The 17,497-nt window shown below is 38.1% G+C and overlaps 1 protein-coding gene across 1 annotated transcript in view; it reads right to left on the reverse strand.

Moving 5' to 3' along the window:
- CCDC39 (coiled-coil domain containing 39) overlaps positions 1-17,497 on the reverse strand; it is a 53,789-nt gene that overhangs the window by 3,167 nt on the left and 33,125 nt on the right. Inside the window, exons 14-19 of the mRNA XM_043874610.1 lie at positions 14,060-14,183; positions 4,215-4,374; positions 3,662-3,768; positions 2,200-2,340; positions 1,876-2,055; positions 1,649-1,734 (exon numbers count right to left, since the gene is read on the reverse strand). Coding sequence (XP_043730545.1) covers positions 1,649-1,734; positions 1,876-2,055; positions 2,200-2,340; positions 3,662-3,768; positions 4,215-4,374; positions 14,060-14,183 — 798 coding nt within the window. The remainder of the gene's footprint in view (positions 1-1,648; positions 1,735-1,875; positions 2,056-2,199; positions 2,341-3,661; positions 3,769-4,214; positions 4,375-14,059; positions 14,184-17,497) is intronic.

Raw genomic sequence — 17,497 nt, forward strand, 5'->3', positions numbered from 1 at the left:
GACTGGTTCCAAATAGGAAAAGGACTACGGCAAGGCTATATATTGTCCCCTGGCTCATTTAACTTAATATGCAGAGTACATCATGAGAAATGCTGGGCTGGAAGGAACACAAGCTGGAGTTGTTTGCTGGGAGCAATATGAATAACCTCAGATATGCAGGTGACACTACCCTTATGGAAGAAAGTGAAGAAGAACTAAAGAGCCTCTTGATGAAAATGAAAGAGGAGAGTGAAGAAGTTGGTTTAAAATTCAACATTCAGAAAACTAAGATCATGGCATCTGGTCCCATCACTTCATGGGAAATAGATGGGAAACTAGAAACAGTGGCTGACTTTATTTTGGGGGGCTCCAAAATCACTACAGAGGGTGACTGCAGCCATGAAATTAAAAGATGCTTACTTGGAAGGAAAGTTATGACTAACCTAGACAACATTAAAAAGCAGAGACATTACTTTGCCAACAAAGGTCCATCTGGTCAAGGCTATGGTTTTTCCAGTAGTCATGTATGGATGTGAGAGTTGGACTATAAAGAGAGCTGAGCACTGAAGAATTGATGCTTTTGAACTATGGTGTTGGAGAAGACTCTTGAGAGTCTCTTGGACTGCAAGGAGATCCAACCAGTCCATCCTAAAGGAGATCAGTCCTGGGTGTTCATTGGAAGGACTGATGCTGAAGCTGAAACTCCAATACTTTGGCTTACTGATGTGAAGAGCTGACTGATTTGAAAAGACCCTGATGCTGGGAGGGAGTGGGGGCAGGAGGAGAAGGGGATGACAGAGGATGAGATGGTTGGATGGCATCACCAACTCAATGGACATGAGTTTGGGTAGACTCCAGGAGTTGGTGATGGACAGGGAGGCCTGGCGTTCTGTGGTTCATTGGGTCGCAAAGAGTTGGACACGACTGAGCGCCTGAACTGAACTGAACTGAGGGTGTTCAAGTGGGTGCTCACCATTTTTACATAGGAAGTGTTTTTGTTTTGTTTTACTTAAAAAATACCCTTTAGGAAATCCTTTCATGACATCTTGCTGTGGAGTAATGAAAAGTAATATGGCGCTGAATGTGCCAGATTGGGAATTTTAAGATGAGGATCATCTTTAATATTAATAATTATTATTTTGTCAGCAAGGCACAGGAATGTTGACTAAATGTCTACCTGATAGAATTCCGGGTAAAACTAAACTGCAGAAGTAAAGAATAATTTCCTTTTTAGCAAAACAAAGCAGCATAAATAAAATTCTGACTCTTTAGATTTTACAGTGGATTTTAATCTTATAAATCTTACTCAATATGTATGTACAACTAAGTGGTCCTTTTATGATTTAATCAATTCTCCCTACACTCAGGGATGACCATGCTATGTGTATCATCCAAAATTTCACCCTGCTTGATCCTGCTGAAATAGCTGATAGTCATAAAGCACTATATGTCAAACTGGAAATGATAACACCAGACAGAAGGGAAGAGTCTTGTGCTGCTGGCTGGTTTCTGCCTCTGACACAAACATCAGAAGGTAGGGAAAGTGGAGGAGAGTTTAGCAGTGCACTGGCAGGTCCAACAGCTATGGCATATGGAAGTGGCCGAATTTGCTTGGGATGGAAGCTATAACTGAGTGAATCAGGAGATGGTGTTTTCTCCTTCCACTTACCTTACTGATAACAGTGAAGTCTGGGAAGGAGATCTAGAACTGTGACGACTACCTTTAGTACTACTTGTAGGTAGTTCTAAACCACTCTGGAAAAATATTCAAGAGCAATCATTAGTACCACTGCATTTCAGAATATTTTTCAGTAGATTTCATTTTATGTTGACTACCATAATTTTTTCTTCATGAAATGTTTAAGAAGTGTTTGACTAGAAGATAACTCTTATTACCTGTTGAAAGTATGTTTGAAGGATAACACCGAGGTCAGCATTTTCTTGTGTGATATCAATTAACATTTCATCAATGATCTTGTGAAGCTGTTTCACTTCACGAAGTTTGATATCTTGTTCTTCTAGTGTTTCATCTTTTGTATCTTTCAAAAGACGGACTTCCTTGATGAGTTTTGCACACTGTTGGTCAACAGCAGTCAGTTATTTAAACCTATTTTCTAGAACTAAGTATTTTTTAATGGATGAAGGAAGATGTGAGGTTACCATTTGGAACTCCAAAACATAAATAGGACAGACAGGTCAGTTTTTTAAAGTTTCCAATACCTGTTTAGTTACTCTTTCTAATTTTGGCTTCTGTTCCTCAGTTTCTCTATTTAATTGAAGTACATAAGCTTGCTTCTCTGTTACTTTTTCTTTGACATTATTTGTTAAGTGTTCTATAACTGTTAAAGTATTTTTCATGCTCTGCAGAAAATAAATATTAACAAATTTACTGGTTAGGATCAGAAATGACTTTTATAATTGCCACTTGTCAAGTATTTAATTCTGATTCCTTTGTTTTTGTATATATGTGCTCGGTTGCTGAGTCGTGGCCAATTCTTTGCATATATAATGTATATTCTATTAGTAGATAATAAGTTTAATGGTTTTATGGATTAAGTTTTATATATAATTCCACTGAAAGGTTATTTTATGGTATTTGGGAGAAAAACAAACAATGACTATTGAAAGCACACAATTTTCAAAGATTCCCAACTCATAATCTATTCCTTGAATCAAAAAAAAAAAAAAATCTCTGTAAGTGAGCTCAGTCATGTCCAGCTCTGTGACCCTTTCAACTGTAGCCTGCCTGGCTCTTCTGTTCTTGGGATTTTTCAGGGAAGAATACTGGAGTGGGTTGCCATTTCCTCCTCCAGTGGATCTTCCCAACCCAGGAATCAAACCCCTGTCTTGTGTCTGCTGCACTGGCAGGTGAATTCTTTACCACTGAGCAATCAGGGAAGCCCTTAAATGTTTATATAGAGCCTGCTTTTTACCAAGCACATTGTTTTCTCATCTTTCAAATTTTTGTTTTAAGGAACAGTCTTTTAAGGTGATTTTAAAGGATTTAACTGAAATAAAGATTAGTAGATAGATCACAGTTCAGCTCAGTTCAGTTCAGCTGCTCAGTTGTGTCTGACTCTTTGCAACCCCATGAATCACAGCACACCAGGCCTCCCTGTCCATCACCAACTCCTGGAGTTTACTCAAACTCTTGTCCATCGAGCCGGTGATGCCATCCAACCATCTCATCCTCTGTCATCCCCTTCTCCTCCTGCCCCCAATCTCTCCCAGCATCAGGGTCTTTTCCAATGAGTCAACTCTTCGCATGAGGTGGCCAAAGTATTAAGAGTTTCAGCTTCATTATCAGTCCTTTCAATGAATATTCAGGACTGATCTCCTTTAGGATGGACTGGTTGGATCTCCTTGCAGTCCAAGGGACTCTCAAGAGTCCTCTCCAATACTACAGTTCAAAAGCAGCAATTCTTTGGCACTCAGCTTTCTTCACAGTCCAACTCTCAGATCATAGTTAGCTAGCTATACTTTATTGACTGATTACCAAGTAATTGTCAGGGCTTAGCACTGGGATTTTAACTAGTTAATACTTTGATCACTTTTTTCTCATTTAAGTGAGATATCTCTAACTGCCTTTCTAAAAAATTGTATATTAGCAAGTGTAGAATAATTATAATAGTGATAGTTAACTTTTACTAAGGACTTATTATTAAAGCCCTATAGAATTTACCTGGATATCTTCCTGTAGTTCTCTGATTTGTCTTTGTTTGTATCTGTATTTTTCATCAACAGCTCTTTTTTGTTCTTCTAGTTGAATTTTTACCTCATACTCAGCACCTAGTATTTAAAAGAATTTTTGCTTTAAATTTTTAACATGCTGTGTAGAAAGCAACTTTAAAATATTACATAATTTAAACTTCTAACATTTTTCATTATGAAAGGTCAACTTCCATATGTCTAATTTTTGAAAAATAGGATATGAAATAACTATTCTTATATTGTCAACATAGAGCACCCAGTATGCTGCTGTTTTTTTCAGATTTGAAATGAACTCCATAGAGGAGTAATATGCCACATCACTATAACTAGTGACAGATGGAATTAATACCTTAGCACTTATTTTAAGTGGGGGAGGGAAGGGGGGTTGTGGTGATTAGGTTTTCCAGCTGAATCAAACATGATGCACTTGTTTTCCTTATCGCATAGTGATCCTCTTTTAAAAATAACTATGCAGCTTTCATTGCATGTACATTCATTTAAAAGTTTCAATAATTTCTACATACTAGATGGAGTCACTTTCTGAAAAGATTGTTTGTAATTGTTGTTGCAGCTGTTGAGCACTTGCAGGGTGTTTCCTAGAGCATAGATTTCTTTCTCAGCTTTGTTGATCTTAGCATCCAAACTGTCACCTTCCCTTTGGAGTTCTTCTTTTTCTTGAGCAGCCTATTTAAAACAGAATAGAATAGATTGGTTAAAAGTATTTATCATGGTGGGGGAGCAGAAGAATGTCTGTGATCAGGGCAAGAAGTACTTAAGTCACACCAATACCAATTTGCCTTGGGACCTACATGCAGCACCAAGCATTTATTTCTTGTACTTGATTTACCAAATCCTGAAGGCCTTTCAAATATAGCACTTAGGATACAAAACCATAATGGGAGTTAACTAAAACTTACATGAAGACTCTTGAACAAAAATGACCAAAAAATTAAGCAGGTATAAACTTTACTGAGAAAAGAAAAGGTTAAGTTGAAGAGGTTTCAAACTAGATATTAAATAAAAGGAATGTATGTTTCTTTCCTGGAAGAGGCTTGGCACACTTTGTCATTTTAAATCTTAGGAGTAAAAGAGGTTAGCAAGCTATGCCCATGAAAGTGAAAGTGTTAGTTGCTCAATTGTGTCCAACTCTGCAACCCCATGGACTGTAACCCACCAGGCTCCTCTGTCCATGGAATTCTTCAGGAAGAATATTGGAGTGGCTTGCCATTTCACTCTCTAGGGGATCGTCCCACCCCAGGGATTGAATATTTTTAAGAGGAAAAACTACTGCATGATTCTACTTACGTGAGGTACCTAGAGTAATCAGATTCACAAAAGCAAAGTAGATTGGTGGTTGCCAGGGATTTCAGGGAGGGAGAAATGGGGAGTTACTGTTTAACAGGTACAGTTTCAGTTCTGAAAGGTAAAGTTCTGGAGACGGCTGTTGTGTTGACTGCACAACAATATGAATATACTTAATACTACTGAACTGTACACTTAAAAACTATTAAAACAGCAAATTTTAAGCCCAATTTCATGTATATATTCCTGGAGAAGGAAATGGTAACCCACTCCAGTATCCTTGCCTGGAAAATCCCATGGATAAAGGAGCCTGGTTGGCTACAGTCCATGGGGTTGCAAAGAGTCAGACAGAAGTGAGCAACTAAGACTTCACTTCATGTATATATTATAATATTTTAAAACAGTTTTAATTAAAGATAATTATGATAAATGTGGCCAGGAACAATTGAAGTCTATAAACTGCTGAAAACCAAAAATTCCTCAGTGAGCAGTCAGTGGACTTCTGGGCTTGGCCTTCTAGAGTTGTACCCAGTTCCAAAGCACTTCTCCAATTAAAGACTGAGAGAGACAGTATGCATATATATTTAAAAATGCCCCCATGAAAAGATGCTCATCACTAATCATTACAGAAATTCAAATCAAAACTACAGTGAGATACCACCTTAAACCAGTCAGAAATGCCATCATTATAAAGTCTAAAAATAACACATGCTAGAGGAGGTGTGAAGAAAAGGGAATCTTCCTACACTCTTGGTGGGAATGTAAATTGGTACTGCCACTGTGGAAGACCTGTATGACGGTTCCTGAAAAAACTAAAAATAGAGTTGCCATATGATCCAACAATCCTACTCCTGGGCATATACTCATATAAAATGATAACTCAGAAAAGATACATGGACCCCTCTGTTCACATTATTCACAAGACATGGAAACAACTTATATGTCCACGGACAGATGAATGGATAGATGTGGTACATATATACAATGGAATATTAACTCAGCTGTAGAAAAAAATGAGGAGAAGGCAATGGCAACCCACTCCAGTACTCTTGCCTGGAAAATCCCATGGGCAGAGGAGCCTGGTGGGCTGCAGTCCATGGGGTCATGAAGAGTCGGACTTGACTGAGCGACTTCACTTTCACTTTTCACTTTCATGCATTGGAGAAGGAAATGGCAACCCACTCCAGTATTCTTGCCTGGAGAATCCCAGGGACAGCAGAGCCTGGTGGGCTGCTGTCTTAAGGAGTCACACAGAGTCGGACACGACTGAAGTGACTTAGCGGAAAAGAATGAAATGATGCAATTTGCAGCAACATGGTGGACCTAGAGGTTATCATACTAAGTGAAGTAAGAAAGAGCCAAATATCATATGATATCACTTACATGCAGACTCTAAAACAAGCCTATCTATGAAACAAACAGTCACACAGACATATTAAACAGACTTGAAGTTGCAAAGGGTGGGGTAGAGGAGGAAAAGAGTGGGAGTTTGGGATTAGCAGATGCAAATTTAGCCACTGGCCCACCAGGGGAGTCCAGAAGACTGTTGTTTTTTAATGACTAATATGGTAAAAGCAGGGTTCAGGAATCAAACCTCTAGTTCTCATTTATTCTAAGCAAGCAAAAAGTTCTCACAGTCAACATTACTGCCTCCTTCAAACCTGATCAAATTTTACATAACTTAAGATCTATAGTTTTTAAAGTCCTTCTCAGGTTCACTATTGTGAAATTAACTACATTTTAGTTATCTTTCCTAAAGTGTTAAGATATTACAATTGGCTCAATTACTGAAGCAAATTTGTGATAAAATGTATTTCTAAAAATAAACATTGACATAGAGAACAGAGGTGTGGTCACCAGGGGAGAAGGGGTGGGGAAGGGATAGGAGTTTGACATTAGCAGATGCAAACTAATATATACAGGCTGGGTAAACAACAAGATCCTATTGAATAAACCACAATGGGAAAGAATATTGGAACAAGAATATATGTATGTATAACTGAATCACCTTGCTGCACAGCAGAAATTTAACACTAAACAAATCAACTACATTTTAATAAAGTTTCTTTTAAAAAAAGTAGCAAAACCTATTTTTAGTCAAAATCAACTAATAATTTCTTTGGTAAAGTTATTCAATCCCAAGTATCTATCTTTAAATCAGAATGTGATCACTGGAAAAGTTTTGGCAACGTTTGGATTCTTAACATTTTCACTGTTTATTGTTTTATTATGCCTCAAGGTATACATTTTATATCAAATAAAAAGCTTAGCAAAAAAAAAAAAACATTCTGAGATAAATTACATCTAATTCTTTCAAGTTGAGTCTAGAATTAGCAAACATTTCATTTAAAATATAGTGTAATGGGAAAAAGAGCTAGAATGAGTCAAAACAGCTAGATTTCAGTTGTAGATTTCCCACTAGTAAGCTGAATATCATTAATAATTTATTTCACTACTCCAAGTTCAGTTTGTCAAATAAAGGTGTTGGATTTGTTCATTTATACAAATTCCTGATCTAATTCTATATATACCTTAAACTTCTAAACCTTTATGGTCCCATTTGCCTCTAAATCATCAATTATATAATGTTTACCTTTTATCCTGGATTAGAAGAGAAGTTATTTGGAAGAAATGTTTATACCTTTCTGTCAACATTTTAAAGTAATTTAAATTACCTTAAAATTTAAATTTTAAAATTTAAAAGGCTGTTTCATTAAATTCTGATCAGAATTGAACTATTTCCTTATAAAGATAAAAGGGAACTTGGAAATGTGATTTGAAAGATGCCAGACCTTCACTGATTGCTGATTATATTTTTTCTGACTTTTTAAGAGTCAGATAGAGAAGCTGCTAAGGTGGGAAAGATTGAAAGCAGGAGGAGAAGGGGATGGCAGGACAAGATGGTTGGATAGCATCACCAACTCAATGGACATGGGTTTGAGCAAGCTCCAGGGAAGTCTAGTGTGCTCTAGTCCATGGGCTCGCAAAGAGTCAGACATGACTGAATGACTGAACAATACAAGGTGGGTAAAAGGGAACATGACGATGTGTGTAACATAGACAAGAGGATACTTGCAGAACCAAAAATGAGGACTGTGGGTTGAATTGTTAACCTAAAAAAAATACAAGAAGTCCCAACCCCTCAGTACTTCAGAATGAGACCGTATATGGAAATAGGGTCTTCGCAGATGTAGTCAAGTTATGATGAACTCAATAGGGTAGGCCCTAGTCCACTATCCCTAGTGTCCTTACAAAAATGGGAAATTTAAACACAAACACAGACAAAGAAGAAAGGCTGAAGAGACACAAGAAGAATGCCATGTGAAGATGAAGGCAGAGCTAATGATGATGCTTCCATAAGCTAAGGAATTCCAAAAACTGCCAGCAAACCACCAAAAACTAAGAGTGAGGCATATAACATATTGTCCCTCCCAACCCTTAGAAAGAACCAATCCTGCTGACACCTTCATCTTGGACTTCCAGCCACTACAACTGTGAGATGTCTATAGGATAAGCTACCTAATTGTGACACTGTGTTATAGCAGCTCTATAATACAAGGGGTCAGAAAACAGTGTGGGAAAGAGTAAATATTTTAGGCTTTATGGGCCAGTCAGTCTCTAAACCACTAGTATTTAATACCACTGCTATTGTAGCATGAAAGCAGCCAGAGACAATACATAAATGAATGAGTCTATGTATTGTGTGGTTCAGCGCTTATTTATAAAATGGTAGTGGGCAGCATTTAGCCCAGAGTCCATGGTTTGCTTACTCATGAAATAAAGTATGCAGAAAATAAAAGAGTGGTTTGCTCTGTAACCAAACTCCTCTCCCCCAGTGCTATAAACATACATGTATGTGCCTATCAGGAAAGACCACCTTCAGGAGGAATGTAAAGGATATAAGGAAGGGAAAGGAGCCTGAATGGAGTGAATTTACATCGTAAATCTACCACATTCAAAACTAGAAATGATGTTTAGCTTGTAAGTTTTTTCCAGCAGTAAAACTGCTGAAACAGTATTTTCAAAAAGTTAAATATCATGTTTATATGAACATGTCAGAGATTTTATCCAATTCATTAGTGAAGGAACCAGTAAGACATTTAGACAAGTTCAAAAAGAGAATTAGAACAGATTTTATATACATACAGAGTCAGAAATGCTGAAATTAATTTTCTTATAAAACTGGCTAATATCTTTTAAGGGAATAAAATATAATGTTTGGGTAATCTTTCCTACAAGCATAAGTGAGTTGTATTACACTGGGAAAAATTCATTTGCATTGTTATGAGTGAGAATCATATGCATTACCATCTTTTTTCCATAAGATAACGTCTATCCCTCTAGAGAATGGTAAAATAGATTAGTCAACAGAAAATCAGTCAGAGGTGTGCATTCCTGTAGAATCAGATAATCCCTGGAGGGCCTGCTAGAAAATGGCAAGCCTTCTCTGTCACCATGCAGTGGCATCACTGCACACCCACTGATTGCTTTTCCCCATTTTCAGACCATGAATGATTTTTCTCAACATAAGCCAGACTGACTTTAATTATTAAAGAAAGTTTCAGTTTTATACATCTGGCACACATGAGGTATAATGAGTAAAACATTTAAATGTGCTATAAACAAAACATGTAAATAACTGTGTGGCAAGCTATGAACCCTGGAGAAGATGGAAAGTGGAATGTGGCATCAGGAAGTTGAGAACAACTGATAGCCTTGATTAATGTCACATATTAGAACTATTGACACAAAGGAATACTCTTCCTCATATGACCTGCCTGTTTTTTCCTAAAAAGTGGATATGTCCCATCAACATCATCATCATAACAGCAATAACAATAATTTCAGCTAACATTCATTGAGAGCTCATTTTGTTCCAGGCACTTTAAGGGCTTTACATGTATTTTCTCATTTACTTCTTACAACAAAAGTAACAGTATCCTAATTTTGCAAGTGAGGACACTGAGGCCCCAGTGGTTACGTAACTTATTCAAGGCCACCTACCTAATCAGTGATAGAATTAAGACTCGGAGGAAAGCACTCTTAACACCAGTGCTTTTTATGTAACTCTCATCAGAGCCCTTGTTGGGAGAGAAACTTCACTGCAATTGCAGCATCTATCTACTTCCCAACAATTAACATTTTAGAGCCTCCAATTCACCCCTTGGGAACCTTCAAAACCTGAGAGGAGGAAAATACTGTTAATAGTGGGCAGAAGCCTGAGGTACTAAAGACTGATGAGATATAAGAAGCATTTGAGAGCTGGGACTCATTTCTCATATAGGTTGAATGGAATTTCCTGAGGCAAAGTGGCAGACATATCACACAGTGTAGTATGTGTTCAGTTCAGTTCAGTTCAGTCTCTCAGTCGTCTGACTCTTTGCGACCCCATGAATCACAGCACCCCAGGCCTCCCTGTCCATCACCTACTCCCGGAGTTTACCCAAACCCATGTCCATGGAGTCAGTGATGCCACCCAGCCATCCCATCCTCTGTCGTACCCTTCTCCTCCTGCCCCCAATCCTTCCCAGAATTAGGGTCTTTTCCAATGAGTCAACTCTTCACACGAGGTGGCCAAAGTATTGGAGTTTCAGCTTCAGCATCAGTCCTTCTAATGAACACCCAGGACTATCTCCTTTAGGATGGACTGGTTGGATCTCCTTGCAGTCCAAGGGACTCAAGAGTCTTCTCCAACACCACAGTTCCAAAGCATCAATTCTTCGGCATTCAGCTTTCTTTATAGTCCAACTCTCACATCCATACATGACTACTGGAAAAACCATAGCCTTGACTAGATGGATCTTTGTTGGCAAAGTAATTAATGTCTCTGCTTTTAAATATGCTATCTAGGTTGGTCATAACTTTCCTTACAAGAAGTAAGCGTCTTTTAATTTCATGGCTGCAATCACCATCTGCAGTGATTTTGGAGCCCAAAAAAATAAAGTCTGACACTGTTTCCGCTGTTTCCCCATCTATTTGCCATGAAGTGATGGGACCAGATGCCATGATCTTAGTTTTCTGAATGTTGAGCTTTCAGCCAACTTTTCCACTCTCCTGCACTTTCATCAAGAGGCTTTTTACTTCCTCTTCACTTTCTGCCATAAGGGTGGTGTCATCTGCATATCTGAGGTTATTGATATTTCTCCCGGCAATCTTGATTCCAGCTTGTGCTTCTTCCAGCTCAGAGTTTCTCATGATGTACGCTGCATGTAAGTTAAATAAGTAGGGTGACAATATACAGCCTTGACGTGCTCCTTTTCCTATTTGGAACCAATCTGTTTTTCCATGTCCAGTTTTAACCATTGCTTCCTGACCTGCATACAGGTTTCTCAAGTTCAGGGCAGCCTAAAAGAAGGGCTACAGAAGGAAACTTAGAAGAGTAAGTAGAAGTCAAATAGAGGGTGCATCCACAGGGGCCATCCTCTAAAAGTATGAACTGGAGATCTCCTCCCCACTCCTATTCATGTATAATACAGAAAAAAATGTGCTAATGTTACAATTTCCATTCCTTCTTTGAACTGTTTCGAGTAACTTTCATACCTCTCTGCAAAGGAAATTACACCTGTTCAGGGTATTTTATGCAAGGGAAAGATGAACACAGAAGCAGTCAGGAAGGAAACTGCATCTAATTCCTGATCACTTCTAAATTTCCCTTAGGGTTACACCATAACCCTAAGATAACCACAAGATGGCAGTCAACTCTCGAAACCTCAGAAAAAATCAGACTAAATTCATCTGGTCTGTTTGTCTCCTAATATGAAGGCACAGGAACAGCCCCTTCCTCTCTGGATATCTGCCATACCAGGACAGCAGTGGTAAACTGGAGTGTAAGATTCGGAGGCGGTGGAGCTCCAGGAGACAAAGTCTAGGCTGGGTCACATGAGTGGGTACAGTGAAGTGAAGCTCTGAGCCTAACGTGCTACATGGATTGTCACAACCATGTGATACCCAGAGTGACAGCAGGTTTTAGAGTAAAAGAGTTTATGAATTTTGAATAAATGAGGGAACATAACATGACACAGGTGCGAAGAACTGACTCACTAGAAAAGACCCCGATGCTGGGAAAGATTGAAGGCAGGAGGAGAAGAGGACGACAGAGGATGAGACGGTTGGAGGGATCACTGACTCAATGGACACGAGTTTGAGTAAACTCCGGGAGTTGATGGACAGGGAAGCCTGGCGGGCTGCAGTCCATGCGGGTGGCAAAGAGCGACTGAACTTAAGTGAACTGAACTGAACATAACACAAATGATAACCAAAAAAAAAAAAAAAAAAAAACCTGTGTCAGAATGGTCTAGCCCTTTCTTTGATCTCATGTGTATAAAACTAATAGTCCTTCAGTACCTCCATCTAGCAGCTCAAGTTCTATGACCTAATTATGTACAATAGCTACTGGAGTGCTATGAAATTTGAAATTCCATGGCAAAAAAAAAAAAAAAATGCCATTTTGGTTGTTAACAAAGAGTTTGGGATTCATTCCAATCCCAAAGAAAGGCAATGCCAAGAATGCTCAAACTACTGCACAATTGCACTCATCTCACACGCCAGTAAAGTAGTGCTCAAGATTCTCCAAGCCAGGCTTTAGCAATATGTGAACTGTGAACTTCCAGATGTTCAAGATGGTTTTAGAAAAGGCAGAGGAACCAGAGATCAAATTGCCAACATCCACTGGATCATCCAAAAAGCAAGAGAGTTCCAGAAAAACATCTATTTCTGCTTTATTGACTATGCCAAAGCCTTTGACTATGTGGATCACAATAAATTGTGGAAAATTCTGAAAGATATGGGAATACCAGACCACCTGACCTGCCTCTTGAGAAACCTGTATGCAGGTCAGGAAGCAACAGAAAGCAACCGGACATGGAACAACACACTGGTTTCAAATAGGAAAAGGAGTACGTCAAGGCTGTATATTGTCACCCTGCTTATTCAACTTATGTGCAGAGTACATCATGAGAAATGCTGGGCTGGATGAATCACAAGCTAGAATCAAGATTGCTGGGAGAAATATCAATAACCTCAGATATGCAGATGACACCACCCTTATGGCAGAAAGGGAAGAAGAACTAAAGAGCCTCTTGATGAAAGGGAAAGAAGAGAGTGAAAAAGTTGGCTTAAAGCTCAACATTCAGAAAACTAAGATCATGGCTCTGGTCCCATCACTTCATGGCAAATAGATTGGGAAACAGTAGAGACAGTGGCTGACTTTATTTTTCTGGGCTCCAAAATCACTGCAGATGGTGATTGCAGCCATGAAATTAAAAGACGCTTACTCCTTGGAAGGAATGTTATGACCAACCTACACAGCATATTAAAAAGCAGAGACATTACTTGGTCAACAAAGGTCTGTCTAGTCAAGGCTATGGTTTTTCCAGTAGTCATGTATGGATGTGAGAGTTCAACTATAAAGATAGCTGAGCACTGAAGAATTGATGCTTTGGAACTGTGGGGTTGGAGAAGACTCTTGAGAGTCTCTTGGGCTGCAAGGAGATCCAATCAGTCCATCCTAAAGGAGATCAGTCCTGGGTGTTCATTGGAAGGACTGATGTTGAAGCTGAAACTCCAATACTTTGGTCACCTGATGCGAAGAGTTGACTCATTTGAAAAGACCCTGATGCTGGGAAAGATTGAGGGCAGGAGGAGAAGGTGATGACAGAGGATGAGATGGTTGGATGGCATCACCGGCTCGATGGACAAGAGTTTGAGTAAACTCCAGGAGTTGGTGATGGACAGGGAGGCCTGGCACGCTGCGGTTCATGGGGTCACAGAGTCGGACACGACTGAGTGATTGAACTGAACGGATACTCATTTTACCACAACTGTAAATCCATTAGAAGTGGAAATGTAAGTCACTCAGTCATATCCAACTCTTTGAGACCCCATGGGACTGTAGCCCAGCAGGCTCCTCTGTCTGTGGAATTCTCCAGGCAAGTATACTGGAGTGGAGGGCCATTCTCTTCTCCAGAGGATCTTCCCAACCCAGGGATCGAAACCTGGTCTCCTGCATTGCAGATGGATAATTTACCATCTGAGCCACCAGGGAAGCCCGTAAATCCATTAAGCTTACCTTTATTACATAGTAGGCCTGAGTTTTCTCCTCTTCTCCTTCAGGAGGCAGCATTACAACAGTAAGAATTTCATATCTATTCTTCAGCTTATCAATTTTACTTAGCCGCTCATGAAACTCAGCACTAACATGAAAAGAAAAATTAAACACTGAAAAACAAACAATATACTTTTTTAAAGGACTATACTGTTCTTAGAGAAGACATCTGTATTTGTGTTACTACTAAAACAGTTTAAATAGGTTCTCACTTTGCAGTTTTACACTTCTGTTTGAAAATAGGAAATCAGTCCTGAATATTCATTGGAAGCATTGATGCTAAAACTGAAACTACAATACTCTGGCCACCTGATGCGAAGAACCAACTCATTGGAGAAGACCCTGATGCTGGGAAAGATTGAAGGTGAGAGGAGAAGGGGACAACAGAGGATGAGATGGCTGGATGGCATCACCGACTCCTTGTATATGAGTTTGAGTAGGCTCCAGGAGTTGGTGATGGACAGGGAAGCCTGGCGTGCTGCAATTCATGGGGTCACAAAGAATCGGACAACTGAGCAACTGAACTGAACTGAACTGTGAAAGGTCTCAGATTTCACCCTATATGAAAGCTGAAAGCTACCAAGTTAGTCTGCCACTTTCATGGATGTTGGCAGAAAACACAAGATATCTGGGTCATAGAAAAAGGACTTTACCACTCATTGGCATACCAAGTAGCATGAGCTGCCTATTTGCATTGGTTCCCCTTGCTCTTGAAGTCACATGCAAGTGAGGAGGGACTCAAATGGATGCTGCACATACAGTAGGTTTATGTCACAACTGAAGAACTTAAGCTTAGCTAATCCAAATATTTCATAATGGGAAATAAGCAAACATACCTAACCTTTGCTCTGGAGGGAGATACTATCTCTAGCTCTCAAGGCTATTCACTATCCAAATAGCCTTTAAAAGATAGTCCAATGCAAACCAAAACCACAATAAGATATCACCTCACACCCGTGAGAATGGCTACTATCAAAAAGACAAAAAAAATAACAAAGTGTTGGTGAGGGTGTAGAGAAACTGAACCTTTAAGAACTCTTGATGGGACAGTAAAATGGTGCAACCACTATGAAAAATATGGCAGTTCCTCAAAAAATTAAAAATAAAATAGCTGTATGATCCAGTCATCCTACTTCTGGGTATATATCCTAAAGAACAGAAAACAGTTTTCAAAGACATGTCTGCACATTGATGTTCATATATTATTCACAATAGTTCACAATAGCCAAGCCAAATGTCCATAGGCAGATGAAACTGTGATACATGCATACAATGAAGTATTATTCAGCCTTAGAGAGAAAATCTGTCACATGCTACATGGGTGAGTCTTGCGGACATTATGCTAAATAAAATAAGCCAGTCACAAAAAAACAAATATCAATACTACATGATCCACTTATGTGAGGCATCTAGTGTAGTCAAATTCATACAGGCAGAAAAAAATAGTGGCTATCAAGGGCTAGGGGAAGGGGAAAATGCAAAGCTAATATTTAATGGGTATAAAGTTTCAGTTTTACAAGATGAAAAAGTTCTAGAGATCTGTTGCTCAAAAATGTGAAATAACTAATACTACTAACTATACAGTTTTAAATAGTTAAGATAAATTTTAGGTGTTTTTCACCAAAAATTTTCAAAAACATGGTCCAGAACAGGATAGCTATTGCCTCTCCTTGCAAGGTATGTAGAAATATGAGAAACCTTTGGAGAATTATCTCCTGAGATTTACAGCCTTAAAATTGCTGGTTACTTTCTTCCTTTTATTACAGTAAATTTATATTCTTAAATCATTTTTAACTTATTTTGTAATAATACTAATAATGCTAATATATGTACAGCAACATGGAGACTCATTTGCCTGCTAACAGCTTCATGAAAATAAGTCTTCCAACCACAGTGAAAAGAAATCTTCAACATACCAGGTTCCTACTCCTAAAGAAAGTTGATGGTAAAATATAGTAAGTATCAGAAGTTATAGCTTTGCTTATTTTTAAGTATTAATATTGTTTTATCAGAAAATATTTACTCATCCTTTATGTGATTGCAAAAGACAAGCCTTGTTGGCCTTTCAGGTTAAGATGGTGAACCAAGCACAAACATATGTCTCCCCCTTCCTAAAACAGAAAATATTAAAAGGAAAAAAAAAAAACTTACCACAGCTCTGGAAACAAGAAAGATAATTTCCTCTATGAATGAAAAAATGGAAAACAAATGTGATATGATTGAGAGGAGGAAAAAAAGGAGATACAGAAGATTATGCAGAAATAAGAGCCACTTTTCATTAAAGAAGTCTGTAGAAATTTTTTTCTAGAGAAAAATAAGAAATTTACTAAAACAGATGCAAGAAAAAATACAAGATCCACACTGCCCCATAACCAATAAATAAACTGAACCAACAGTTCAACTGAACTAAATCTTCCTCAAAAAGCTCCAGATGTCCAAAGGCTTTACCGGTGAGGTGTTCAAAAGTTCAAGAAAGATGTAATTCTGCTCTTTTACAAACTTACCTAGAGTATAGAAAAAAAAGAAACACAAAAATCATTTTATAAAAGTAGATGTAACCTTAATAACCTGATAATTTGACAAGGACAGGAGAGAAAGAACTATAAGCATAAAATGTAAAAATTATATAAAAATATTAGCAAACAAAATCTAGATACATACAAAATATAATATGTGACAGTTACATTTACTACAGGAAGGTGCGTTAGTTTAACTTTGAAAAAGCAATCAATATACAGTTTTCAATTATACTAACAGATTGAAGAAGCTATATCATATCAACGACTGAAAAAAAAACACATAATAAAAGTCAACATTCATTTCTGATTAAACAAATTAAAACAACCTCTTAGCAAAGAATGAAAATAGATGGGATCTCTCTTAATATTGTAAAAAGAATCTCAAAAAACACTATAGTAAACTTGATACTTAATGATAAAACAATGAACACCTTCCCTTTGAGATCAAGCATCTGCAAGACAAGGGTGCCTGCAATCACCATTACTATTAGGCATTGAACCAGAGGTTAAATAGCAAGGACAAGAAAGCAAGAACAAGAAAAGTTATAGAGGTTGAAAAGGAAGACACAAAACTGTTGTTTGCAAATAATGTCAATTGAATACCTGGAAGGTAGAATCTACAGATCAACTGTTAGAATTAATAAAAGTTAAAGCAGGTTGCTGAATACTTAATATATAGAAACCAACTGCATTTCTATATACTAGCAACAAATCAAATATGAAATGCTTTATAAAGAGATAACATTGACAGTAACATTTAAAAAGTAGCATGTATCCAGAAATAAATCTTATACAAGATAGGTGAAATCTCTAGGGGAAAATTGCTTCAATAAATGCAGCTATTGGGTATCCATAAGGGAAAGTATGTTATTGGACCCTTGGG

The sequence above is a fragment of the Cervus elaphus genome, chromosome 19, assembly GCF_910594005.1.
Source record: "Cervus elaphus chromosome 19, mCerEla1.1, whole genome shotgun sequence".
NCBI lineage: Eukaryota > Metazoa > Chordata > Mammalia > Artiodactyla > Cervidae > Cervus > Cervus elaphus.